This window comes from Sipha flava, unplaced genomic scaffold, assembly GCF_003268045.1.
Source record: "Sipha flava isolate LNK unplaced genomic scaffold, YSA_version1 277_pilon_pilon, whole genome shotgun sequence".
Taxonomy (NCBI): Eukaryota; Metazoa; Arthropoda; class Insecta; order Hemiptera; family Aphididae; genus Sipha; species Sipha flava.
Genome location: NW_020272943.1, coordinates 825,033 through 849,236, shown reverse-complemented (window position 1 = coordinate 849,236; position 24,204 = coordinate 825,033). Strand labels below are relative to the sequence as shown.

Below are 24,204 nucleotides of genomic sequence, written 5' to 3'. Positions count from 1 at the left end.
ATCATATATGCGCCATGTCGTACATCATTAATGGTTCAAACCTTTTTTTCCCCCATGAATACATTTTTTTAGAAAGAACATTTAAAAAAGTTATACTGTAATAGATAATAAACAATGTGTAAGTAACATTTGTTAAATTAAGAAACTCAATTATTTTTTTTTTATTTTGCAATACGAATAATAGAATTAAAAAACTTTTAAAATAATATCGGTACGAAAACTGTAAAAACCACAACTGTACATAGTTTGTACTTATTTGATGTAATAATTGATAAAATGAATGAATTTATTATTTTTTTAAATCCAGTATAAATTCGCATTGATAATATAGTGTTTATGTTCATATATTATGAAATCCTGTTGAACCGTTTAATACGTTATCGATTTTAGTCTTGATTGTAAACGAGGAAGTTTAAAAAGTTTTTTTTTTCAAATTATTGTAATTATAAATGTATATATTATATTACATGTTATACGGTTGTACCCCAGAAAAACTGAGAAACAAGAACAAGCGTTTTCGAAAAAATAAAAAATAAAAATCGTAACACGTATACCTAATATTCACGTTATAGCCGAGAACAGATACAATTTTTACGGGATTAATGGAAAATCTATTTTAGTAATATACGTTATCGCCTATATTTTATTTAATCTCTATCGACCGCCGGAATCGAAGGGAACATGTCCGTCTAGGGATTTCAAACTTAATCAAATACCAATCAAGTCTCGTGGTGTTATTATAAATATCGCGTGTTCACACGTGTCACACGATAAATCAATTGAATACAGACGTTCGCCGAATAAACGTATTATCAACGAAAATTCCGGGAAACTCGACGGACACACACCTGGATGAAAAGTTGTGAAAAATCTGCCGCAAATCCGTTTACGCATTATATTCGAATTTGAGTTTACGACGGCAAACAACCGCAACGTATTGGAAATAAATAAACAATCGGGTTTATACATACACACATATAGGTATATGTAACAACGTGTGCTCAACGGTTTCTGATCTTTTGAGTACGAACGTCGTCCCGACGGAACAAATAAAATATGTGCTGTTGTACATAAAATGCAGAACGCAGTACACAACAATATTTACACTAATTGAACATCGTTCCAGGTAGGTATACGAAGAGATACGCAGGTACATTGCTGACAAAAGCACAGAATTCATTGGTAAATTTTGTTTCTTAAATTCAATCAAAACCATGAATATTTTTATGAAAAAAAATGGCGATGCAGTGAAACTTCAACGTAACTACGTATCTTTGAGAACAAAAAAATATCATAGTATCGAGAAATCCGTTAAATAAAATTACTTAAGTATTGATTAACAATGTAGGTCATGGTACTCAAAAATAAGCAGACAATTTCATTAAATAATAGTTTCACTGCATAAAAATTATAATACACATAATGTGTGCGGAATGACGTTTATAACATTCCAATGCCATACCGAATTCGAGTACGAAATTGTATCCATAATGTACGATGAATAACATATGATCTTGCATAACTGCATGTCGACGAATCATGTACACAATTTTTCATCGAACTTCGGTCGTAAAAAATGTTTAAAAAAAAAATAAAAAACAATATCGTCGTTGTTACAAAATCAATACGTCGTATTTTGCTATGTTCAGAATCAAAAACCATAAGTACTATTCTTTTAGTACTTGATTTTATAATGACGTAGTAACACTTCGCGTTGGATAAATACATATCGTTCTCATGAGTTGTACACAGTGAATAAATGACAATATTAAGATATGGAAAAAAATAGAAGAACTATAAATTATCAACCGAAAGAGTAAAAGTATAAAAATTCGAAATTCATAAAATTAATCTTGTATTCACGAGAAAAGAAAAATATCTTACACTTTTAATTTTTTTATCCGTCTTATGCCAAAAAGGGATTAAGTATAAAAGATAAATAAACATGCCAACAATAGTTGGCCAACAGCCATTGTGTCTCCGCAGTGACTTTTATTATTATTATTATTATTTTAAGTTTTAAATAACAACATCAAAACAATATATTATTTTCATTGGATTATAGTTTTAATGTTTACCAAATCAATTTGCGTAATAATGCAACAATAAAGATTATGCAAATAGCAGCGTGCACAAATATCGGACTTTACGAGACGCATAGCAAAAAATGTATTATTTTAGTAAACATAGAAGTTTAATGGAAAGTGGATTAACAATTTGTTGTAAAACAAGGCGCGTACTGGTATCAATCCACAACACGCGCTTTGTCACTATTGTATTTGAAAAAAATAAAAATAAAAAAAAGCAAACAATGGTGATTGGTTGTTAATATGACAGATATTGTTTGATAATATTTAATTGTTAGATTGTCTTTCGAGTAAAAGAGGAAATGTATAAAATTAAATGCCGAAAACTATACTATGAAATTATGAATTATATATAATGTAGTCCAATCAACACTAATAAGTTATGAATATAATATATTTTATATCAATATAAAGCTTAATTAGTTAATATATTTACAATGAGTATATGATATAATAATAAAATGTAAATTTATTAAGATTTTAAAAATAGTTGGAATTTTTTTTTTTTTTAAATGAAATAATTAATATCATATTTTACATTTGTATATATAATTATTCAGTACTTAGGTTTTTGGTGTATTTAAAAATAAAGTAAAAAAACTGAAATGAAAAATGTTGTCCGTTCAATAGAGTTCACAACAAAATGGAATGACTGAAAGTACGAATATACGGACAGTATACATACATATATACATACGTAAAAGAGCCATTTTTCGATTGTAAACGAAAAATGGTCTTACGTTAAAAAAAAAAATTCGATACTTCCTTTGCGCGATATTTTTCGCACAAAGACAAAGACAAAGTCAATAAGCGTTATTCGTACAGTTTGTTATATCATTAACAGACATTGTGTATAATCAATGTTTGGAACGTAAATATATACAGCTATATGGATATATTAGACATATGCAACATGCATGATTGAACTCGTCGAAAATAAATATTATTATCATTATAAAGTATAAATATATTTACAGGAGTAAGTGCCGAAAGAGAAAAACACATTACTCGTTGAACCGTTATTTTCGTTTTATATTTTTTATGAAACACAAAATGATAACATATTTTTTCGAGAAAAGTCTAGCGGACGAAAATGCCCGGAAAACGTACAGTATATCTATGTGCATTATATGCTATGTATTATATTTATGCTACAGATACTTCTAACGTGAGAGAAAAAAAAAACAATCGCATGTAATATGTACATGTCACATCCGTCTAGTGAAACCGATCATTTCCGGAATCCCGAATTGTAATATGTTCATATTATAGTTTTGAAAAAAAATATGTATTCCTAACATTTCAGGTTTGTTATTCCGATAAGGGTGTAATATCCACCCTCTCACTTATAAATGACCTATTTATATAGTGGACAATAATTGAAAAATTGAATATCAGCAGAATCGTAGTAAGAGGAGGGAAGAGGTGTTTACGCCACAAGCGCATTTCCTAGGAGGGCGCAATAATAAAAAATTTGCATTTTATGTTAAAAATTACAACAGTAAATGTTGTATTTTATAATTACAAATACTTCAACGTCCTTTATATCAATTAAAACAATTTTTTAAAATAATATCCAATGGCTTTAATAATTTTGAATGAATAATACATAAGGAGTTGTTTTTAAGTTTCACCCCGGACACAATATTCGGTAACCACAGCACTGAATATTAGAATTGTAGAATTGTGTTTTCGAAAGTAGTCTGTAAATTTGTATACTTATAACCCACTCTCAATATTTGCTAGTTTCAGCCCTGAGGAGGGGTTAAGGATCGATGTAATATTATCTATATTATATCATCTTCCATCAGTTCATCGCTGTCGTAATGTGCAATGAAAGATTTTTGTTTTGTTGTTGCTAGAAACGTTTGAACGAAAAATCAATTTATCATCCGATAATAATACTCGAAAGAACATCGTACTATACGGGTTTAGTCTGTATAACTTATATTTTTATCTGAGAACACTTTTAAAGTTCGAAATTAATGTTGCATAGCAAGTTTACATGGATAGTAAACTTTCGAGTGGCATGACAAAAAGGTAACGGAAAAACTTATTCGTCACACGCCTGCCTAGAGCGTGGTCCCATCGGTATTGTATGTGTGCACCCGCTCGTGTACGGTGTTAATAACATAAGCAATATCGCAACAAGATAATAGAACGAAGGGTTAAAGATATAGACCGCTCTAGTTCAGAAAACAAATGATTTCTAAACCATTAAAATTTAAAAAAAAGAAAAATTAGTGATTACTACTAACGGTACCCTACTTCGTAGCCGAATATTACAGTTTTCGCAGCAAGAGTGGGTTGAAATCCTTTTGATCTGGGGTGGAAACCATGTTGTACACGTGCTGTCACTTCAGATTGAAACTCGACCAAATGTTGCCCGTCTGTGATAAGTGTTTCGATGTCGACGAGAGGACCGATATTGAATATGACATGTGGTACAATATTTAACAACGCGAATTCAATTGATTTATCACGTGCCGACGAAACAAACCGTACTATGTGGTAAGAAAAGAAACGACTGTCACAAATGATGTGACATTTTTGTTAAGTAAAGGAAACACACACTCCGTCAAAGTGCTGGGTCTGGTATAAGAAGGCCACGGTGGAAATACCAATTGGAGGCCCCTTAATAAAAGTTTGTTTAGTATATACATATAAATCTATGACTGTAATTGATTTAATTTAAAAAAAACAACATAAAAAAAAAATGAAATGACAGTTTTTGATTTTAGATTTCAATTTTGGATGCCCTTTAGAGCTAGCAGAATTGGCGTGTGGCACTCCCTACATCCCCACTAGATCAGGTATTACTTTTTCCGTTATCCGAACCGGACGTTTGCGCGACTTAGTTTTCGGTTTTCGGGTTTTGGGAACGAGGAGCGATAGGACGTCCGGTCCGGCGAAGGGCCTACACGCTACATACGTAAGGGCTACATGAAATCGAAACGTCAGCGAACGACCAGGCACATGAGCGAAATGTTTAATAAATATATTTTTATTTTCCATTTTTTCCACCCGAAATCGGAGCCTTTCACAACGGTTTGCGGGCAGGTGTGGAGAAAAATCGTGGTCGGGGGCAGAAGAAGAAAGGTTGTTGTGCGCGCCTGGACGTTCTACGCGCGTTCGCGTTTACATCGTGTTGCTGTTGTAGAGGATGACGCTGAAACGTCTTTGGGCTTTTTTCAACACGGTCGTGACCGCGTTGCTGGCCATCGACGTCCACGTGGCCGGGCCACCGCCGCCGTCCGAGTACCGGTAGTGCGGCGCGTGATGGTGGCCGTCGGTCTCGTGGAACGGCAGCCGGTCTCATGGATGGTGATGCTGCGACCCGGGCACCGGGTGATGGTGGTGCAGCTGGTGATGCTGCTGCTGCTGATGGTGATGGTGATGGTGGTGCTGCTGCTGCTGGTTGTGATGCGGCTGCGGCGGTTGGTGATGTGGCGACAGTGGGTAGCCGTCCGCCGGCGCTACGCCCATAGCCACCACCGGCACGCCAACGCCGTCGTCGTAGAACGCGCTGCCGCTGCCGCCACCGCCGCCGCCGCCAACTTGGTTGTGATGCTGGTCGTCGTGCTGATCGTCCGCCGCGCCCACCCCATCCACCGGGTCCAGATCATCCGAGTACGTGGTGCCCCGGCTCTGCGCCAACGACATGCTCTTTTGGTAGCTGAACAGTTGCCGTTCCAGGCTGTAGTTCTCCGCCTGCAGGGCCGTGATTTCCCGCCTGTCACACAAAAACGGTCCGATTAATAACACCCGTGTCAACGCCGCGTGATACATTTTTTATCTATTTATTTCGTGGACGGTTTTCGATTTTCGTTTATCAAGGATTCGCGGGGATCTATTTGCGGGGAACTTCGCACAGTGGGATGAAATGCATTCGTAGCTTGCCAAAAGTCAATTTTTTAAGGGTTTACTAATTCGTCGATTATCATAAATTATTTTTCCCTACAACATTTGTGATATACGTCTAGTCTTGATAATCATTTCGAGTTACATATCCACGAATTACATGACTTTGACTGTGTAATATTATATACATTTTCTTAATATTTAATTCGATAATAAACAACTTTGATGTTCATTTTTAAGATTTTATTCCACTGCAATCAACTTAATGTTACTATATGTTAATTTAGTCATATATTTACTTCATTTAAACATTTTTGGTGTACAAATTATGTTTGTATTTTTCTTTTTTTTTTCTTAGAATTAAATAATTATTATTTATGAAAAATTTACGCATATAACATTTTAAATAGGCTGTGAATTAAATTTAGCACAATTTAACACTATCAGACCTAAGTCAATTTAAAAATAACGTTCTCACATTTAAAACGAACCAGAATTTGTTTGCATCTATCTGTCCCTCTTAATTTGAGAGATTTCTATAAAAGTATTCACAAAGCTCGCACGACAGACGGGTCACTGAACTCATAGCTCCATATCTATGATTCGGCCTATTATATTTATTAATAATCGTTATCGCATCTTTATCGCCGCGGCGTTTTCGGGATGGCGATCACAATAGTATTCCGATTTTTTCCATTGTCCGTTTTGTTCACACACAGGAGCGTTTCGTCGCCGTCGGAAAAGGGTACAGGAAAATGTTAATTTTAATCCGGATGCAAAATCATCATCGTTCGATATTCAAGAAAACGTGTACCCAATTCAACGACACGTAAACAGACAATGATAAAAGGTCGTCGAGGATTTAGGCATCAGAAGGAGGTGATCATTCAGCATTCTCAAAGGTTCAAACCATTGCTTTCTCTTTTGAAACTGACTACAGTCGTACTTGGTTGACTCAAACTTAAAGAGATCAGAAAATATTAATTCCTATGTGTTTATTATAATAATATATATGTTGTATGTATATGTTTTGCATTTATTGCTGTCTTTTCCGTTTACATTCTTCCGATGTTTATTACTTTTATTTAAGTCGACTAGACATTCAATAGAGAAATTGAGCTTATGAGGGGATATTACTACCAATCCAAATATATCAGACCGTCCGGTTTACTGAAGCGCGTATTTTGCGCGCAACAAATATAGTTTAAGCTTAAATAATAGTACATTAGTTACAAATTACATGCGATAGCGTTAGATTAATATTAAGATTATTAATCTTATTGCTGATATTGACACAGTTGACATTATTTCTGTTAGTCTTAACAAACATTCAGGTTTTTAGAATTTGTGTTGAAAGATTAAAACAAGAATCTAATTAGGTTGTGACCGGATAACGTAATTTCTGGAAACCTGGTAAAGAAGTAATGGTAGTGAAGTTAATGTTTTTTTATCTGAAAAATTTGGTATTCAATTTTTTTTCATAAATTAAAAACCTATTTTTCCAATTAATTAACAAATAATATCAGGTTTAGCTTCGGTTCCTATTAACTACAGTACCTATACAGTAATTTGTATTATTATAATTACTATTAAAAACTATTACGTTTATAATTATCCGTTATCACCATGTTATAATTATTCAAAGTACTTATACCACCTTGTTGATGACTTTTTTTTTTTTTTAAATAATACCGCATGTTCATTTGTATTTCAAACTAACCATATGTATGGTCGTTTGATGTGTTTCTAACGTAAAAAGTTTTTTTAGTCAGGAATGAGTAAAAAAAATCACAGTTTAAAAATATTACGATAAATATGACGTATAAACCACATCATTTTAAAAATTCAAGCAAAATAAAATATGATATAATTTTCACTTTATTATAAAAGCATTTTTAACGTACAGTAAAATAAAAAAAAAAACAAAACTAAACAAAATTTAATGGGTAAATCGGGAAACTTTATTATACCAAGTTCTCGAGAGTGAATTTTTACTAAAATATTTGTTTTATTTTTTAGACAAAATTATATGTATATTGCACATACATCACGTTCAATCCATTCGTATAAGAATGGATGATTATTATTATATTGAGATTGCATCGTCGAAATACTGACGTAGGCCGTTTATTCGATATATCTTCATCGTTCAAATAATGATGATGGCAGCGCTGTTGATATCAACCGAATTCGTTATTGCGTCTTTTTACTGGAGTATGAGCGAGTACATCATGTTCTGAGTTGAACATAACGCATAATCGTTCATCTCAAATAATACAATTCCACAGGCCTAGTCAAGTGCTGATTTATTCCACTCAGCCTTTAAGCTTACACATGGAAGTGTCACGATACTTGTTATTACATGTCATACACTATATCACACGAACATGTTATTGTATTTCAATTGGACAACACTGGATTATATCGATCAATAATTATTATAATTATCACTACAACTAAAATTATTATTAATATTATTGTTAATTTCAAATTGTGTACAATTCGCGTACGTGTATATGTTAAAATAAATTTCAATTGGTCTTGTACCAGTCAGGTACTTAAATATAGTAATAATAATTATAAGTATAATATTATATCGTGTACATAATCGTATACAGCGCAGTCATTCGAGGACGATGACATTTTGCGGTTCGAGAAAACGAATGCGTATCACGTTTGTGCAGTTTCGTGAAAAAGTTGCAAGGGCATTACCACCTCATTCTCTCAGGAACTTCACGTCAAATTTTTATTTAAAATGTAAAATTATGCATTAAAATATCCATCCGGACAATTACATGTTGCTGTTTCGGTAAAAATCTATAGGAACTCTAATTATTATTTAATAATATGCTGAAAAAGAAAAACGTTACAAGAAATATGTACAAAGTTTAAATGAAAAATTAAATGCATACTCTAAAACAAAAAAAAATCTTAACTATAGAATTGTATAAGTGTGTATCAAAAACACTTTTGTGGAAATATAACGCGAAATGAGTGTGAGCTCTATTTTTTCATATTGTGGTACTGAATAGTGATGGGTGATTCTTAAATGTTACATAAATCTATCTTTTGAATCGATTTAAATCAGAATGAAAAGTTTGCGATAAGAAAAAATTATAGTGCCAATACTGTTAAAATATCGAAAATCAGATAAACAATTAAGGGCAATGAATTGATTCGCATAATATATGGTATCACCGATTAAATTTGATTCACTTAAAAAATCTGACATACAATTTAAATCGAACTTCATAAAAATGAATCGATTTTAAAAAATTCGAATCACTAAGGTCGATTCGCATGAAAAAGATCGACCTTTAAAAGACATATTAAAATCACCCATCACCAATACTGAGCAAACATAAATAAACGCGGATATAAACAACAGGTGTTTTGAGTATATTGTCTCATGGCATAGTTTTGATATGTTCAAGAATGTAAACGAAGTAGAAAAATACCCACAAGAAGAAACAGTTAAGAATATTATATGGAAATTATATATGGAATTCCAAAGGATGAAACGATCTTTGAGGTAGAGTTAAAGGAAATGAAACGAAGGGAAAAAGGAAGTAATCGCTATTTTTAAGCCGTGAAGACGAAAGCGTTTATGAACAGACACATACGCACACATTCACGTACAAGTACAAGTATGTATATCTTAAAATATAAACGAATAAATCAAATGTAGTGAGTAGATATAGCCCACGGTAAATGAACAAAAATGAACTGTAAATGTAAATAATCAGTCATTGTGAAAATGAATGGATCTGTTTTATCACCGTTATATCTATATGTGTGCCATCCCTAAGTATCTTTAACCCTTCTCCCAAGAATATTTTGAAACATGTAGAGTAATTAATTTAATTGCGGCCGGCGCAGATAATTATTTAAAACATTCAACATTCTTACGAAAAACTTTACATAACTACAACTGAATTAAATCAAAATTAATTTTTTGCATCACAATTCGGTATGTTGCGTATAATAACTAATGTTATTATTTAGTTTAGTAATTTACAGCGATAACGGAAACCTTAATATATTTTAATAAACTGTGTCTTATAGAAATCTGGATTGATGTATACACGCATCGTAGTAACTGTCCGCCCATCAGGTAAATGTTGGGTGATACAATTATTAAGGTTAAACCACTAGGATATAGAACTGTATTGTAGCCATTATAGAGATTTATGTCGAGATCGGAAAACATAATAAATATTTTTATTACGTAAGATTTTACACAATAAAAACACTTTGTTTGCCGTGTAACTGAGATCCTCTAATAATAGTTCAGCCGACGACGACTATAGATTTTAAAGATTATTCTTTGTTATTGTCAGGCGTAGATACAGGAGTGAAAAAAAGGAGAGGCGAGGCATGATAAATAATTTTAGACCCAGAGTGTAACGGAGGAAATATGGGTATTATAGCGATATAGTTTGTTTTTTCTTTAAAAAAAAATAAGAAAAAAACTTTTGGTACGGTAAAAGTGTTCCAAAAAGTTTTGTATAGAGACATGAAGTGTTCAAACAGTGGAAAATTGAACACAGATGCTATGTACAAACACTTCACAAGTGAGTAAAAATTGAGAAATTTTGAACAGTGGTTTGCCTCTGCTTTGGAAATAGTTTTCAAGGAATGTTTATAAACAAAAAAAAATTGGAAAGCTTGCTGTAAACATTAAATAATATTTCACAGAGTTCTGACGGAAATCATTTTTTGAAATCAACACAGACTAATTTCATAAAAGTATATAAAAATGACTAAAAAGCCATTCTAACATTTTCATTTTAGTATATTTATTCATTTATTCCGGATAGTTACAATTGCTACTTTTAAACAAATCATCTTGACAATATAAGCCATATATTTTCAAATAATATTATTTATTTAGATACTGATAAATAGTAATTAATTTTGTATTGCTTATTTTTATTAAATATATTTGTTTCTATATGCTTTCTATAAATTTTTTGTCATTGATTTTTATTTGATATTTATTATAGATTTTACTGTAAGCATAATGTGTTGAATAAAAACAAAAATATTTTTTTAGTGTTAGGTTGGTTATTTTAGTATATACGAGTATTTTGAAAATACTTTGTTTTTATATAAGTATACACACACTTTAATATTTTGTTAAATGAAACGACTCTTAATATAAAACAAAAAAGGGCTACGATTTTTAACACCACTTATATTTATTGTGTATATTCAAAAATATTATCAACATAATATTTTAAATTGGGAAAGTTATTACTTAAAAATAATGTTTGTATATTTTAGGGCTATAATTATTTAAAACTCAAAACGCTTGATATTTTAATTTAATGATTTAATGTTATTATCAAATAAAATATATTTGTATTTTGGTTTTCTTTATTTTTCTTATGACTTTACTTTTGGGTATCCCAAAATGTGAGCTTATTGGTAATTGTACAGGGGTGTACCGCAAATTTGATCTAACCTAAAAATAAATTGATGATGATTATTCGATAACTTGGAAAGGTATAAAAATATGACTCTGTTAAAACATTATTATTTTTTTAAATTTATAAAAATTAAAAAACTATAAATGGTTTTTTTAAAAAAAAAATATCTTTCCTCGTTGAATATACACATGCTATATACACTATACACGAATACATTGGCACATACATATGTCTTAAGCCACGTTTCCATGACACGTGTACTCAGTGAATGTTCACTTTTCGTGAATACTAGCTGTATGTGGCAACAACGTTCATGATCACATAATTGGTATTTACCACCTTTCCACGGATTGCTCCGAAGAAATTGTTATCACAAAAATAAATATTCCTTAATCCATTCTCACTAGGAAAAGATTATTTGCATTTGGTCTGGGTATCAAATATCAAAACAATATAATTATATCGTAAATAATACTAAATCTCAAAGCAATATTTGTCAACTTGTTGATCACGGTGGAATACGGACGAATAGTTGCATTTGTGCTCAGTAGATATTCGGCTATTTGTGTAGATTGATGATTATTCAGTACTGACTCATGTTGTCTGAATACATGACTGCACGATTCATGGGAACCCGGCTTTACATATGAAACAAAATAATATGATCCACCGTTTCTCCCAACAACGATTTGTTTGTCAAAGTAAAACAATGATAAAATCTTAGTAAAATTATATCATAAACCAATTATGGTTTTATTAAAATACTAGCAACCCACCCCGGCTCCGCACAGGTATTATTTGGATCTGCAATAAAAACATTTTGGAGAAATTTGTGATCATCGGGTTGAAATGGCAGCGAGCTCCCGGCTAAGAGATATACTTGCCCTTGAATTTTAAACGTAGACATAAAACCATGCTTGACGTCTTGCTTACTTTTGAAAGAGGTCATTTGAACTGCGTATATTGCGCATGAATTGTTTGGATTTCGGATGACCATTAGACACTATGTGTCTGTGTGGACGATTTTCTGGCACCTGAACTCTATATCTATCTCTATCCTGGCTGAGGCGAGTCTTACGTTCCGTTGACGATTTTTCATCTCTTATTAAACGTGATCTTTCACTGTACTATGACCTATGATCCAGCGACAACGTCTTCCAAACATGACTTTATAATTTCTGTACAAGGTAAGTACTATTTACTCAGTTAAATAAATAATTATAATAATCTAATCGTATTTTTTTTATAATATACCACACATAATACATTCGTTAATACAGTCTTCAGTCTTCTATTTTTTTTTTTTACAAAAACCTTTTGAATCAATTAAAAAAATCAGCATCAAAATCCGTTGCGTAGTTTTGAAGATCTAATCATAAATAGAAATAGGGACTGACGTGGAAAGCAACTTTGTTTTATAATATTTATATTTATAGATTTACAAAAAAATTACTATGATTTTGACCATGTTTTACTATGTATTTACAATGACAAAATCATTTCTAGGGAATCGATACCTTTTATTCATTTGTACTTTGACTCAAATATTAGTGTGACATCCAGCTTGGCATTTCGGAGTACATTTAAGCATGATGCCAATAGATATGATACATCCATACAAAAAAAAGCTAATTTCTACACGTATCTAATTAACTTTTAAGCATTTTAGTAATTATAAAATTGTCAACATCGTTTATTCATACAGTTCTTACAAAATGTACTATTAAAATAGTTATTTTCAACAAATATAAATTAGAAAAGTGTTAAATTATAATACAGTTAATGTATACTTATTTCCCATGAATTATAATCAAATATGTAAAGTCGGGATGATAGTTTACATAATGTTAAATTGTCACACAGTCAGTTTATTGGCGATGAGATGAAAACCATTTATTCCGTTATTAGAAGCCGTATAATTGTACATATAAAATATATAAACAAATAACATTTTACCGACACGTGTATTATAACGATAAGTCTTTGACTTGATGAGTCAAAGGTGAATTCCGATCAATTGAAATATCGATATAAAAACTATTAAGTCACAGTGAGTGTAGGGGAATATTTGATTTATTAATGTTTATTGCACGTTTTGTACATACTTTATTTAATGAATTTATATAGTAATCGAGGCCTTAGGCAAGGTTAAGGAAGGAGAGTAATATTACATATTAAATGTAATTTATTCTAAAATACTTGGTGAAAATAAATGTTGTTTCGTAATAGAAAAATAAAATAAAATTTTCTAAATTATTATGCAAAAACTTATTATAATAATGTAACAACTACAATTTACTATAAAAGTAAAAATCATAAATAATTAAAGGTAACTGAGAGAAATATATGAGATTCAAGGAAGACATGTTCTTTAGGATTAATATACCACAGTACAAAGTAAAAAATTAAAGTTATGTTTACTTAATAATTTATAAGAAGATAAAATATCTTGGATGAAAAATCTCCGCGACTAGTACAATACAACATCAATAGATTTATTTCGGGCATCACTTGACAAGAATGATATTGCCAATATGATATCCAACATTCGGAACGGATAGGAACTCATAGAAGAAGAATAATTTATAAATTGTAATTTATTAATTATATCTACACGTTTTGTTAAGATAATGTCCAAATGTACTGTAGACACTCTCTGAAATATAGGTCTACGCACGACAATGATTTTTAGTACATTTATAGTGATCCAGCAACATTGCCTTCAATCTTCGTAGTTAATTTGTATGAATCGAGTAAGCACATTTACACGTGGTTATTGTATTACATAAAGTGTATATTTATATGATATATGTATTAAATAATATTTTTCTTTAAATTAAAAAAAATAACCAAGATAGCCATTATATAACGAAATTTATATTCTCTTTGTTCATACTTTGCATTGATTTTTCTCTTCGTATTAAATGTTCAACGCTTCAAGAAGAAGCAATCATCCCATTTAAAGACGTGTTATCTCGTAATGTCCGTGCACCGAAGAATAAAAATGAAATGTTCTTATAAATGTTATGTAACTTAATAATTTTTTATTCATAATTTATTACTATGATGATTTGGTATAGTTATTATATATATATTGGAATAGTATTCGAAGAGATTAAAAAAAAAAAAAAAAAAAATGTATTTCTGATACAAAAATATGATAATCATTTTTCCATTTCCATATTTACTACTTGTCTTTTAAGTCAATGCTCTGAGTAATTATTCACTAAAAAAATAATGAATTTAAATTTTATTAGGAAATGCTTTTTTAATGTAGGTATACATAATCTGAATCATAACAGTTTTGAAAAAAAAATTTAAATATGCGTTATTAAACGATATTAAAAGACTTACCACATAGTTGAATACATTTCATTATAATAACTAAAAACTGTTTAACTCATGTTTTATATTTGTAATGTACTTGTAAACAATATGCACACACCGAATTTGATGATATGGGTTAGCGTACACAAAAGATGAGTTCATTAGTAGGTTAAACTCTCGTTTCGCAATGTCCAATGGCGAAACCACATTACAGACTTCATTAATCAACAAACAATTTGAGGACCATCACTTATCACGTGATGAATAATTAAAGTTTAAATGGTCACAAGCACATGTAGGATACAAATATTGAATAATTATTTCGACTTAACACAAAACGTAACAAAATGTCGTATACATGTATAATAAAATAAATTTATCAAATTTACGAAAGTGATTTGTACTCAGTGTTAGAGTATACGTAGACAAGTTCGGGTTGGCCCATCGGGACACCGAGAAACTTTCCGGCGGGCCGATATGCTTGAGGGCTGATATGAGCGCAAATGGTTTTTAATTTTACCATAAATTGTCATGAATTTAATTTTTACATTTATTAATTTTTATTATTTACTAGTTTATCACATTTTTATCATAATTGACGTAGTTTTTTTTAATTTCTTACACGAACTAAGATATATAATAATATATCAAGAACTAGTTATAGTATATCTTAGTCCATGATTTCTGACATCTCATAAAGGCAACGATGATTATAAGTGTGTAGTGTGCCTAAATAATACCAATGTTACAGCCGCGAATCAAGCGAATATAATTCGATAAAGGAACTATAAAAAGTAATCACGTTATGGCCTGTTAGTATGCAAGGCCAATATAATGGATTTTTGACATGGTTAGGTAAAGTTTCACCTGAAAAAATGCACGTATGGTGTAATAGCCATATTTCTACCTTGGATACGAAAACATTAATATCTGCAGCAATTATGTTTAGTTTAATGAACAGTTTGGCTGTTTTTTAAGAAGTTGAATAAACGAATGAATGTTGGAATGATAACAATCAAGATAATAAAAAAAAAAAAGGCTACAAATTATAGGTGACACTAGATAGTAGTCCAAAGAGTTGTCTCTTCAAAGAATATTTGAAACACTGAACAATTCATAGAATGCTTTGTAAGTTGAAGTCTTAATTTTAGTACATGCTCTTGAGGATTCTGCTCAGTTTACTCCATATGTAAGATTTAAAGACACATATTTTAAGAACTCATTGTTAAAGTACTCAACGTTATTGACTGAATTTTCGTACATGAGAATATTTAAAATAACAATTCCACTCTCGAAATATTTGCAAACATCAGGTATGGATATAAAACCATATGTTTTGGTTGAAAACACTCTAAAATAATTGAAATTATTAAAGAGAGATGAACTTGGCCTAAAAAAAAATGTGCTGATAATTTTATTAACACAGCAAATATTAAATTGGATGAAAAAAAAATAGTGATATTGACTTTATTATTGAAAGCAAATTATCCCCAGTAAGGACAAGAACAAAGAAAAAGTAATTTGATGACAGAACAGAGGTTGAGCAAATGATTGAATCTTATAAAAATGGGTTCGATTCATGTAATTGTCGATTCAATTAATATAATTTGAATAGAACCTTCAACGTGATACTCATAACTTTAAGTAATATCAAAAAATAATAATAAATAAGTTATAACGACTGATACAGTTATATTTAAGTGCAATAGTTATAATTGTATAACACCATAAACATATTTAAAAGGTTGATGGAAAAGTATCAACATAGAGATCCAATATATCTTATACATTATGTACAACAGTTTCAACTCGTTAATAATTAATGATAATTCCGTGGGAAAGTATTTTTCGAACGATAATTACGAACGTCTTATTGAAATTGTTTGAACTGAAAATTATTCGAATAAGATTAAAACTATAACTATAAAATATTATTTGTTCTACCTTGTACTAATTACTTAGATTCATTCCATTTGCAATTTATGAATTATTTGATCAAATAAAATAAATAATCATAAATTAAGTCCATTAATGCGATTGTTGTAATATAATCAATGGTTATGGACTGATATTTTATAGTATTCAGATCGAACTTCATATTTGGAATGCATCTATAATTTTACTTTTAATTTTTTTCTTTTTCATAGATACTTCTGTGTAAGACTCTTGTAGATACATTTTACCGAAAGTAAAATGTTTCACTAAAATTTCTAATTAGTCGCGTCTGTTAAAATATTACGAAAAAAAGTTGACCGACTACTATAAATATAAAAATTTCTATGAACTTTGCCAATAAAAGACTACTAGATAAAGTAGCATAAAGCTATTAAAATTGGTTTGTATAAACAATCCTATGTATCACATCATATTTATAAAAAATAGTTACAGATAAAAATTGAATTTAAATTATCAATATCCACAATATTATATTTAGCTGGTCGTTATAATATCTCTCGTATGCTACAAGAGAGAGAGAGTAGGAGTTTAGTTACCATCATTTTTTCGATATAGCTTCCTAGATTTTTATCATATTTTAGTTTATGAAAATTGATTTTCAAAATCAATAAATAATCTGTTTTATTATAATGCATATTTTTTTCTCATATACTATAAGGACAATTATGGACATTGTAAGTATTTTATTTGAATATCTGTAACTTGAAATTTAATATAATAATCACATTTTACTGATAGCTTAAATGCCAAATATTATAAATTCCTTATATATAACAAGTAAGATATTAAATTGTTTAAAATAAGTTATTCTTATTTGGTTAGTATTGGAAATATTGTTGAAAAATATAATAATCAAAATATTGAAAAGTTCTAGTATGTTTCTATATCAATATTATTTTATTAGTATAGCCACGTCCATAGGTACTCGTATTCGTCGATGTGACGTATCAAAAATCAATCATTATAAGCATCACAGGACAAACTAATAAAGATCTAATATTAAATTATTGTACAAAATTATGGGTTCTATCAAATGAAAGTTTTAACCAATGTAGATAACTATTATAACCCGTTAAAAATTGTCTATCTGTGCGGTTGCTCCTTTGCAATAGAGTGATAGTAATTTGACAAACATTGAAGGTATGAAAATTCTCTTGTCTCCTCTATAATTTAGCTCTTCATATATATGAGGATTACCGTTAATGATTTCATTGATAATGGTTTAAGTAAAGCTCGACATTGTTTTTACAATGAAATTTTACACAGAATTTCGAACAAATATAAGTGTAGTATACGCGTTTGATTTATACGTTACTTAATATTTGTACAATTTATATGATTATGAAATTAGAATTTTAATTAAATTCTTGGATAAGTGGTATTTAGTATTAAGAAAATATTTTAACACATAAATACAACGTTTTGTTTCATTGATTCGATCAATATTATCATGTGAAATAATTTAATTGTATTTGAAAAAATGTGGTTATTCGTACATAACATTAAATGTGTTGTATAAAGTAATATACACTCCAATATATCTTTATTCTATTTCAAATAATCATTCGATACAATTTTTGATTTTTAATATATGTTTTTATAGACAAATAACAAAACTTCGGAAAACCACTCAAATTAATTATGGTTATACGTAATTATATAATGTTATATTATTATATAAATGAACACTTTATTTGAAATATTTACTGTTTTATATTTATTTTTAAATAAACTAACTTTGCTAAAGGAAATGTAAATTTAAAATTTCTAATGTATACTGTAGAAATATATATTATTTATTATAAAGTCAATATAAATGTTGTATATTTAATGTAACAGTATTACCTTAATAGCTAGTAATATATTAAATAAATTAAAGTTATTAAAAATTCAATTAGGTGTTGTAAAAATTATATTATAAAATCATAATATTAATGGAAATTAATTTATGCGGTTTTAACGAAAACTGATACTCTTATTTCGAATTTATGATTTATAACATTCTAAAGTATTTTTAATTTAGTTTCATAAATTATAAGAAAACCGATTTTTTATTATTGACTTTTTAAAAAACGTCAGCCAGATTTTTTATCGTCTAAAACTTGATACGTTTTGATCTAAACATGTTGATTTTTCACTTAAATTTCCAATTTAATAACCAATTGTCTCTTAATACCAATCATTTTTAAATCATTACACAAACGTTTGTTTCATAATGACAATTCAGTTTCCATTGGCTTATTAGTTATTGATAGCATAAGACATCTTTGGAAAAAAATAAATGCGTCATAAAAACACTATAAAGTATATCTATTAAATATTAGTTACATTATACCTTTTCGGTGTTTCTTGGATTTTTTCGTTATTAAACGTTATATATTACTATGAATGTAAACTTAATTTAAAGGTCCTGGTGATCATTGTTCCCAAAATGTATCGAGGATAGGCACCAAAGCGTGAAAAATAATTCAAATGATGTCGATGATTTAGTTGTATCAAACACAAACGTCGTGTTATTATTTACCATTATATAATTAAACTGATTATTAACTATTATTATTATAATATTACTGATTATTATTATTAACTATTACCGACGGGTTTATGGCAGCAATGCTTTGGGTTTTAATTTTTAATCACCTATGCCATATGATCATATGATCACAAGCTTATTGTGCACGATACCACAGGAAAGGAAAGAGCGCAAAATATTTTGAACGCTGAATGTTAGACGAAGACTTCAAGTAATATTATTTGAACTCCGTTAGACTTCATTAAATGTAAAAATGTCAACTATAATTTTGATAAGATTTATGATAGATAGTTTAATCAGTACAAAGTTTTAATATGTTAACTTTCGTTAAAAAAAAAAAAAATGTATAAACTACTCGTATTATGGTACTCACAAAGAATAATTTGAAAATTAGTAATTATAACAATTTTGAAAGAAAAATACGTTTCACTTAATTTTATAAATATACGTTTGCAATAGGTTTTGAATATTTTTTTTCTAAATAATGTATTTAATTGTTTAATGATAACGTCACAGAGAAAAAAAAATTAAAAGATACATATAATACAACAGCTATTGCTAATAAACATGAATAATATTTTTCTTAGTTTAATACTTTCTTACAAAAAAGTTTCATTGTTTGGACAAAAAAATATTTCTGGAAATACATCTTTGACTTGAACGATAAAGAATAGAAATAATTTATTACTTTAGCATGTAAACTACTATTGTTTTTTACGTTCCAAATTTTTTTTTTTTTGTTGAGATCTCTATAATTTAAATTGGGTCATTCGATATTTACAATGTAAATATAAATAAATATGTACAAAATAATTTATTTTTCAAATTGGTCTTTGTAATTTATACAAATGAGTTATTTTTTGATATTTATGCATTACATTCAAAAAATATAGATACGTTTCACATAAAGCTAGGAAATATTCCATAAATAGTTTTATAAGTTATTTCATGAATAGAAAATTCAACGTAATATTATGTTCTGACTGTTCTCAAATTTAAAATACTTTGATTGTTAGTTACCCGTGGTGTTTATAACTAATCACTAAACTTTCGAGATTCTACGTTAAATACGGCTAAAGCCTAATAGTGTGTTGAACTATATTTTTATGTGGGGCAAAAAGATACCCTCCACCTGGTTTAATATTGATCCCAAATATGTACATGTGTAATTTTCACCTAAATAAGAATACGTAATTTGTACCAAAATTAAAATCAATTATTCTTATCACTTATAATCATTATTCTTATTGTATATGTATACTTGATGGGTTTTACAAATATGCGTATCTATCGGTTTGCAAAATTAACCGATGAGAACTTTAATGAAAACAAACATTTGAAAATGTGAACGGTAAAATTCAGAATTAAATTTACTGTGATATTACTCATATGCATTCATTGTAAATGTAGACAATTATGATGCAACTGCCCAAATATGTGTTGTAAACAATGAATTATTGTCTATTTAGTTGTCTGTCAACATAGTCTGTAAATATTTGAAATCTAATATCGGTTGGTATTGTTAAAATAAAGACATAAAAAAAACATGAATCTGTTTCATTAGGGCTTAAAAATATTAATTCGAAAATATAATTCAACCTTGTGGTGTTTCATTATTTTTATACGTTTTACATAATCCTAAATTTTATACTGTTTTTTTTTTCCCAATACTGCGTTAAATGAAATCAACAATCGAAAATATTAACAGTATCCCAAACTTATCGTAACGTGATATGAACAAATTACTAAAAATTATATTTGATTGATGTAAGTTTCAATATTAGACTAACAATTTGACCATCAAGAATCAAAATATCAATAAAATGATCCCATATTTGTTTAGTTTTATTAGGTAATGTTGCAAATACAAGTAGAATTTGATTATTATTAAAATATCTATGTAAAGTAAAAAGTTGAGTAAATTACTTCGGACAATAATCGAATGTCCCATCCATATATATTGTTTCATTTTTACATTAGAAATCATTATTTGATTTGCAAGGAAATATAATTATATTTTAATCAGAATTATTTGATAAAATAAATGGATCAGCTTTATGTATTTCAATAAATCTAGCCAACAGCATTGTATGAACTTCATCCAGTGTTATTGAAAATGATGGTATCATTTTCCTCTTACTAATTTATATATATTAGATCTTATATCAGAAATGTTATTTGTGGTGCAAATATAAAAAAATATTGAATCTTGTACGGATGTTTTTAAAAATGTTGGCTTGTTTTTTGTATGGTGTTTCTTGTGGCTTATTTTTTTATTTATTTTTTTTTGTATACAATTGATTCAACTTATAAACGTTAATATTTTAATCGTGATTTATATGTAAACTTTCATTACGAACGATTGTCATATTTCCACTATTAGTGAATACTTTTGTAGACAATTTTCTTTTTGTAAAATACCAATGAATCATGTTAGCAATTTTTGTTTTATATAAAAAGTACGATTATTATATTCTAAAATATCTTCACCACGATTACTTTTTATTATTTTACATTGCCAAAAAAAATATAATAACAACTTAATAACTGCACGAATGATACTTAATACAATTAAACGGGCAAACTAAAATAATAAATTTATATGATCAGATTATGAGTTTCATTTGCGTTCTATTCATTTACAATGTAGTAACGCGATTACAGCGGATCGAATCCCAAACTTTTTATTGATTACCGCAATAAGGTGTTGGGTAATCCTGAAAAGCAGGTGGTCCCGAAATATTATTATTGTCATTCAAGTTCGTTCACCTTGAATACAAATAAGGTACCGACGAAATAATCGAATACTTATCTTGGAGCAATTTCCAACAACCTGATAAATCACATAGGTACCTTATTTCGGTGCAAATTACAAACAATGTTTTTGACTACCTGTGGTGGTGGAAATTTCATATCTTTATTTTGAAAATTAAACATCCCTACATCCCTACTAATGGCTTTATATAACCCACCAAAATATACAATTTACTATTGTACAGATTTTCGTATATATTTAATTCAAAACAGGAACCGAACAAAAAATAACCGGTTCTGAAACCAGAAACTTTTAAATAATAGGAACCGAAACCTTTTTATTGATCAAGTATCAGATCTCAACCAGTATTTTTAAACTATAAAAGTTTTTTTTAGGTTCCAAAATAAAATGGTTTTATTTAGCATAATTTATTAGTTATTTCTATTTTATAAATATTCAGGAAGTTATTCTCATAATGCCGGAGCCGGTATCAATAAATTCAAACGATTTCAATCCCTGATTTGATTAGTCTATTTATTACATTTCGATATCTTACAAGTTACAATTTTAAATATATTATTATTAATTCTAGTATGATAATATCTACCGATCCACCATTTTTCATTTTCCATTTTTCAAGTATTAACCTTTATGTTTATAAGCGTATGTACAACCATTAAAGTAATTTCGATACTAAAGGGTCGACGGAAATGTTGAACCGAATGGATTTATAATGTGTAATATTAAATTATTTACACTTTGTATAACATTATACTCTTTAATCACGAACGAGAATAAGAAATTTAACATTTTCGTAGTTAATTAAAGCTATTCAAGTATTCCGATAAAAATAATAATAATTTAATAGTTATGAATGAAAACTACGGTGGTTTGAGACATTTTTTATTACAAATAGTTTTTATGTATTAATAATAGTTATGTAACATAATTCAGAGTATAGAAAGTTTATATACAAAATTCAATGATTATACACAGTGAAAACTGCTTATAACAACATAACATAGTGCATATATTATGTTATCAGTTATTGATAGGTACAACGCGGGAGTTCCCTCAGTCCAGGTAAAACTTTTATCTCCCTAGCAGCGTTGAACTTTATTGGTTTTAGCAAATCAACCGGTATTAGCAACAGCTTTAATTTTATATTTATTTTTACGGCCTTCGGAGCCACAGTAACCGCAGAAAGAAAGTCATCGTCATGGTAACTGAAAACCACACGTAACCACTCCGGGATTAGTTGATTTATGCACAATACCTAATCATGGGTAACCTCTAGAATTCCAAATATACAGCAACCATGTACGAATGATCGTTGAAATGACCCTTTTTAAATAACACATTGCATTTTATTGCATGATTGCGTATGAATGACGTAAACGAAATCTGTTGAGAAAACAAAAGGTCAATTTTTTGGAACGCTTATATTATTCGGATAGTATAATTTAAACGTTTTATTATCTTGTTTTATGTAACGTTTATCATGCAGTGTTTGTCGTTATCAATATTAATCTGCTATATTTCTTTCCAAAAAAAAAAAAATCCATGTAATATTTGTCAATGACAATATTATGTCATGTATGCCATTAATATTTAATCTGTGATGACATCGATATTTCTATTGATCCTGCAATCATTATTATAATTTGTTGAATAATTATTTTTTAATTGAATTATATTATTTTCTGTAATAATATGGATCTTAATTATCAGCGCTTGGTTCATTAAAATATACTAATTATGCCGGTAATTATTTTTAATTTTTCAATCTAATTGTGTAATAGTGTACAGATATAATAGTAATATTGACTTCTGCTATAGAGTACTAATAAAATATAAATAAAATATTATTATTTTTTACATGGAATGTAAAATTATTTTTCTTGCAATCTACCATTAAAATCATACATTTGAAATAAGGCTCCTCATTTCACATGTACACGCTTTCTCGTATTCTCGTGAAATTAAGGTTCAATTTTTATGCACCGTTACTAAAAATAGTCAGTACATTTATAATATTATCTACGAGAAGAGCCGTAGTGAGGCTCATCAGTGCCCCTGGCTATACCATACATTACCGCTATTGAAGATTTATACCCTCCCATACACACATGGACAAAAATTGTATACATATTTCCAATATTATTTATATTATATATATTATATTATTATTTTATTTATTAATACATACTTATAATCATAAATGATAATATTATTTATCACGGATAAAAATAA

The 24,204-nt window shown here is 29.0% G+C and overlaps 1 protein-coding gene across 2 annotated transcripts in view; it reads right to left on the bottom strand.

Annotated features, from left to right (window-relative positions):
* Positions 1–3,620: 3,620 nt before the first annotated feature.
* Positions 3,621–24,204, bottom strand: part of LOC112685482 — a 188,876-nt gene continuing 168,292 nt past the window's right edge. For both annotated transcript variants that reach the window (XM_025557395.1, XM_025557396.1), the window contains one exon: positions 3,621–5,820. In XM_025557395.1, coding sequence (XP_025413180.1) covers positions 5,403–5,820 — 418 coding nt within the window. In that variant the 3' untranslated portion in view covers positions 3,621–5,402. The remainder of the gene's footprint in view (positions 5,821–24,204) is intronic.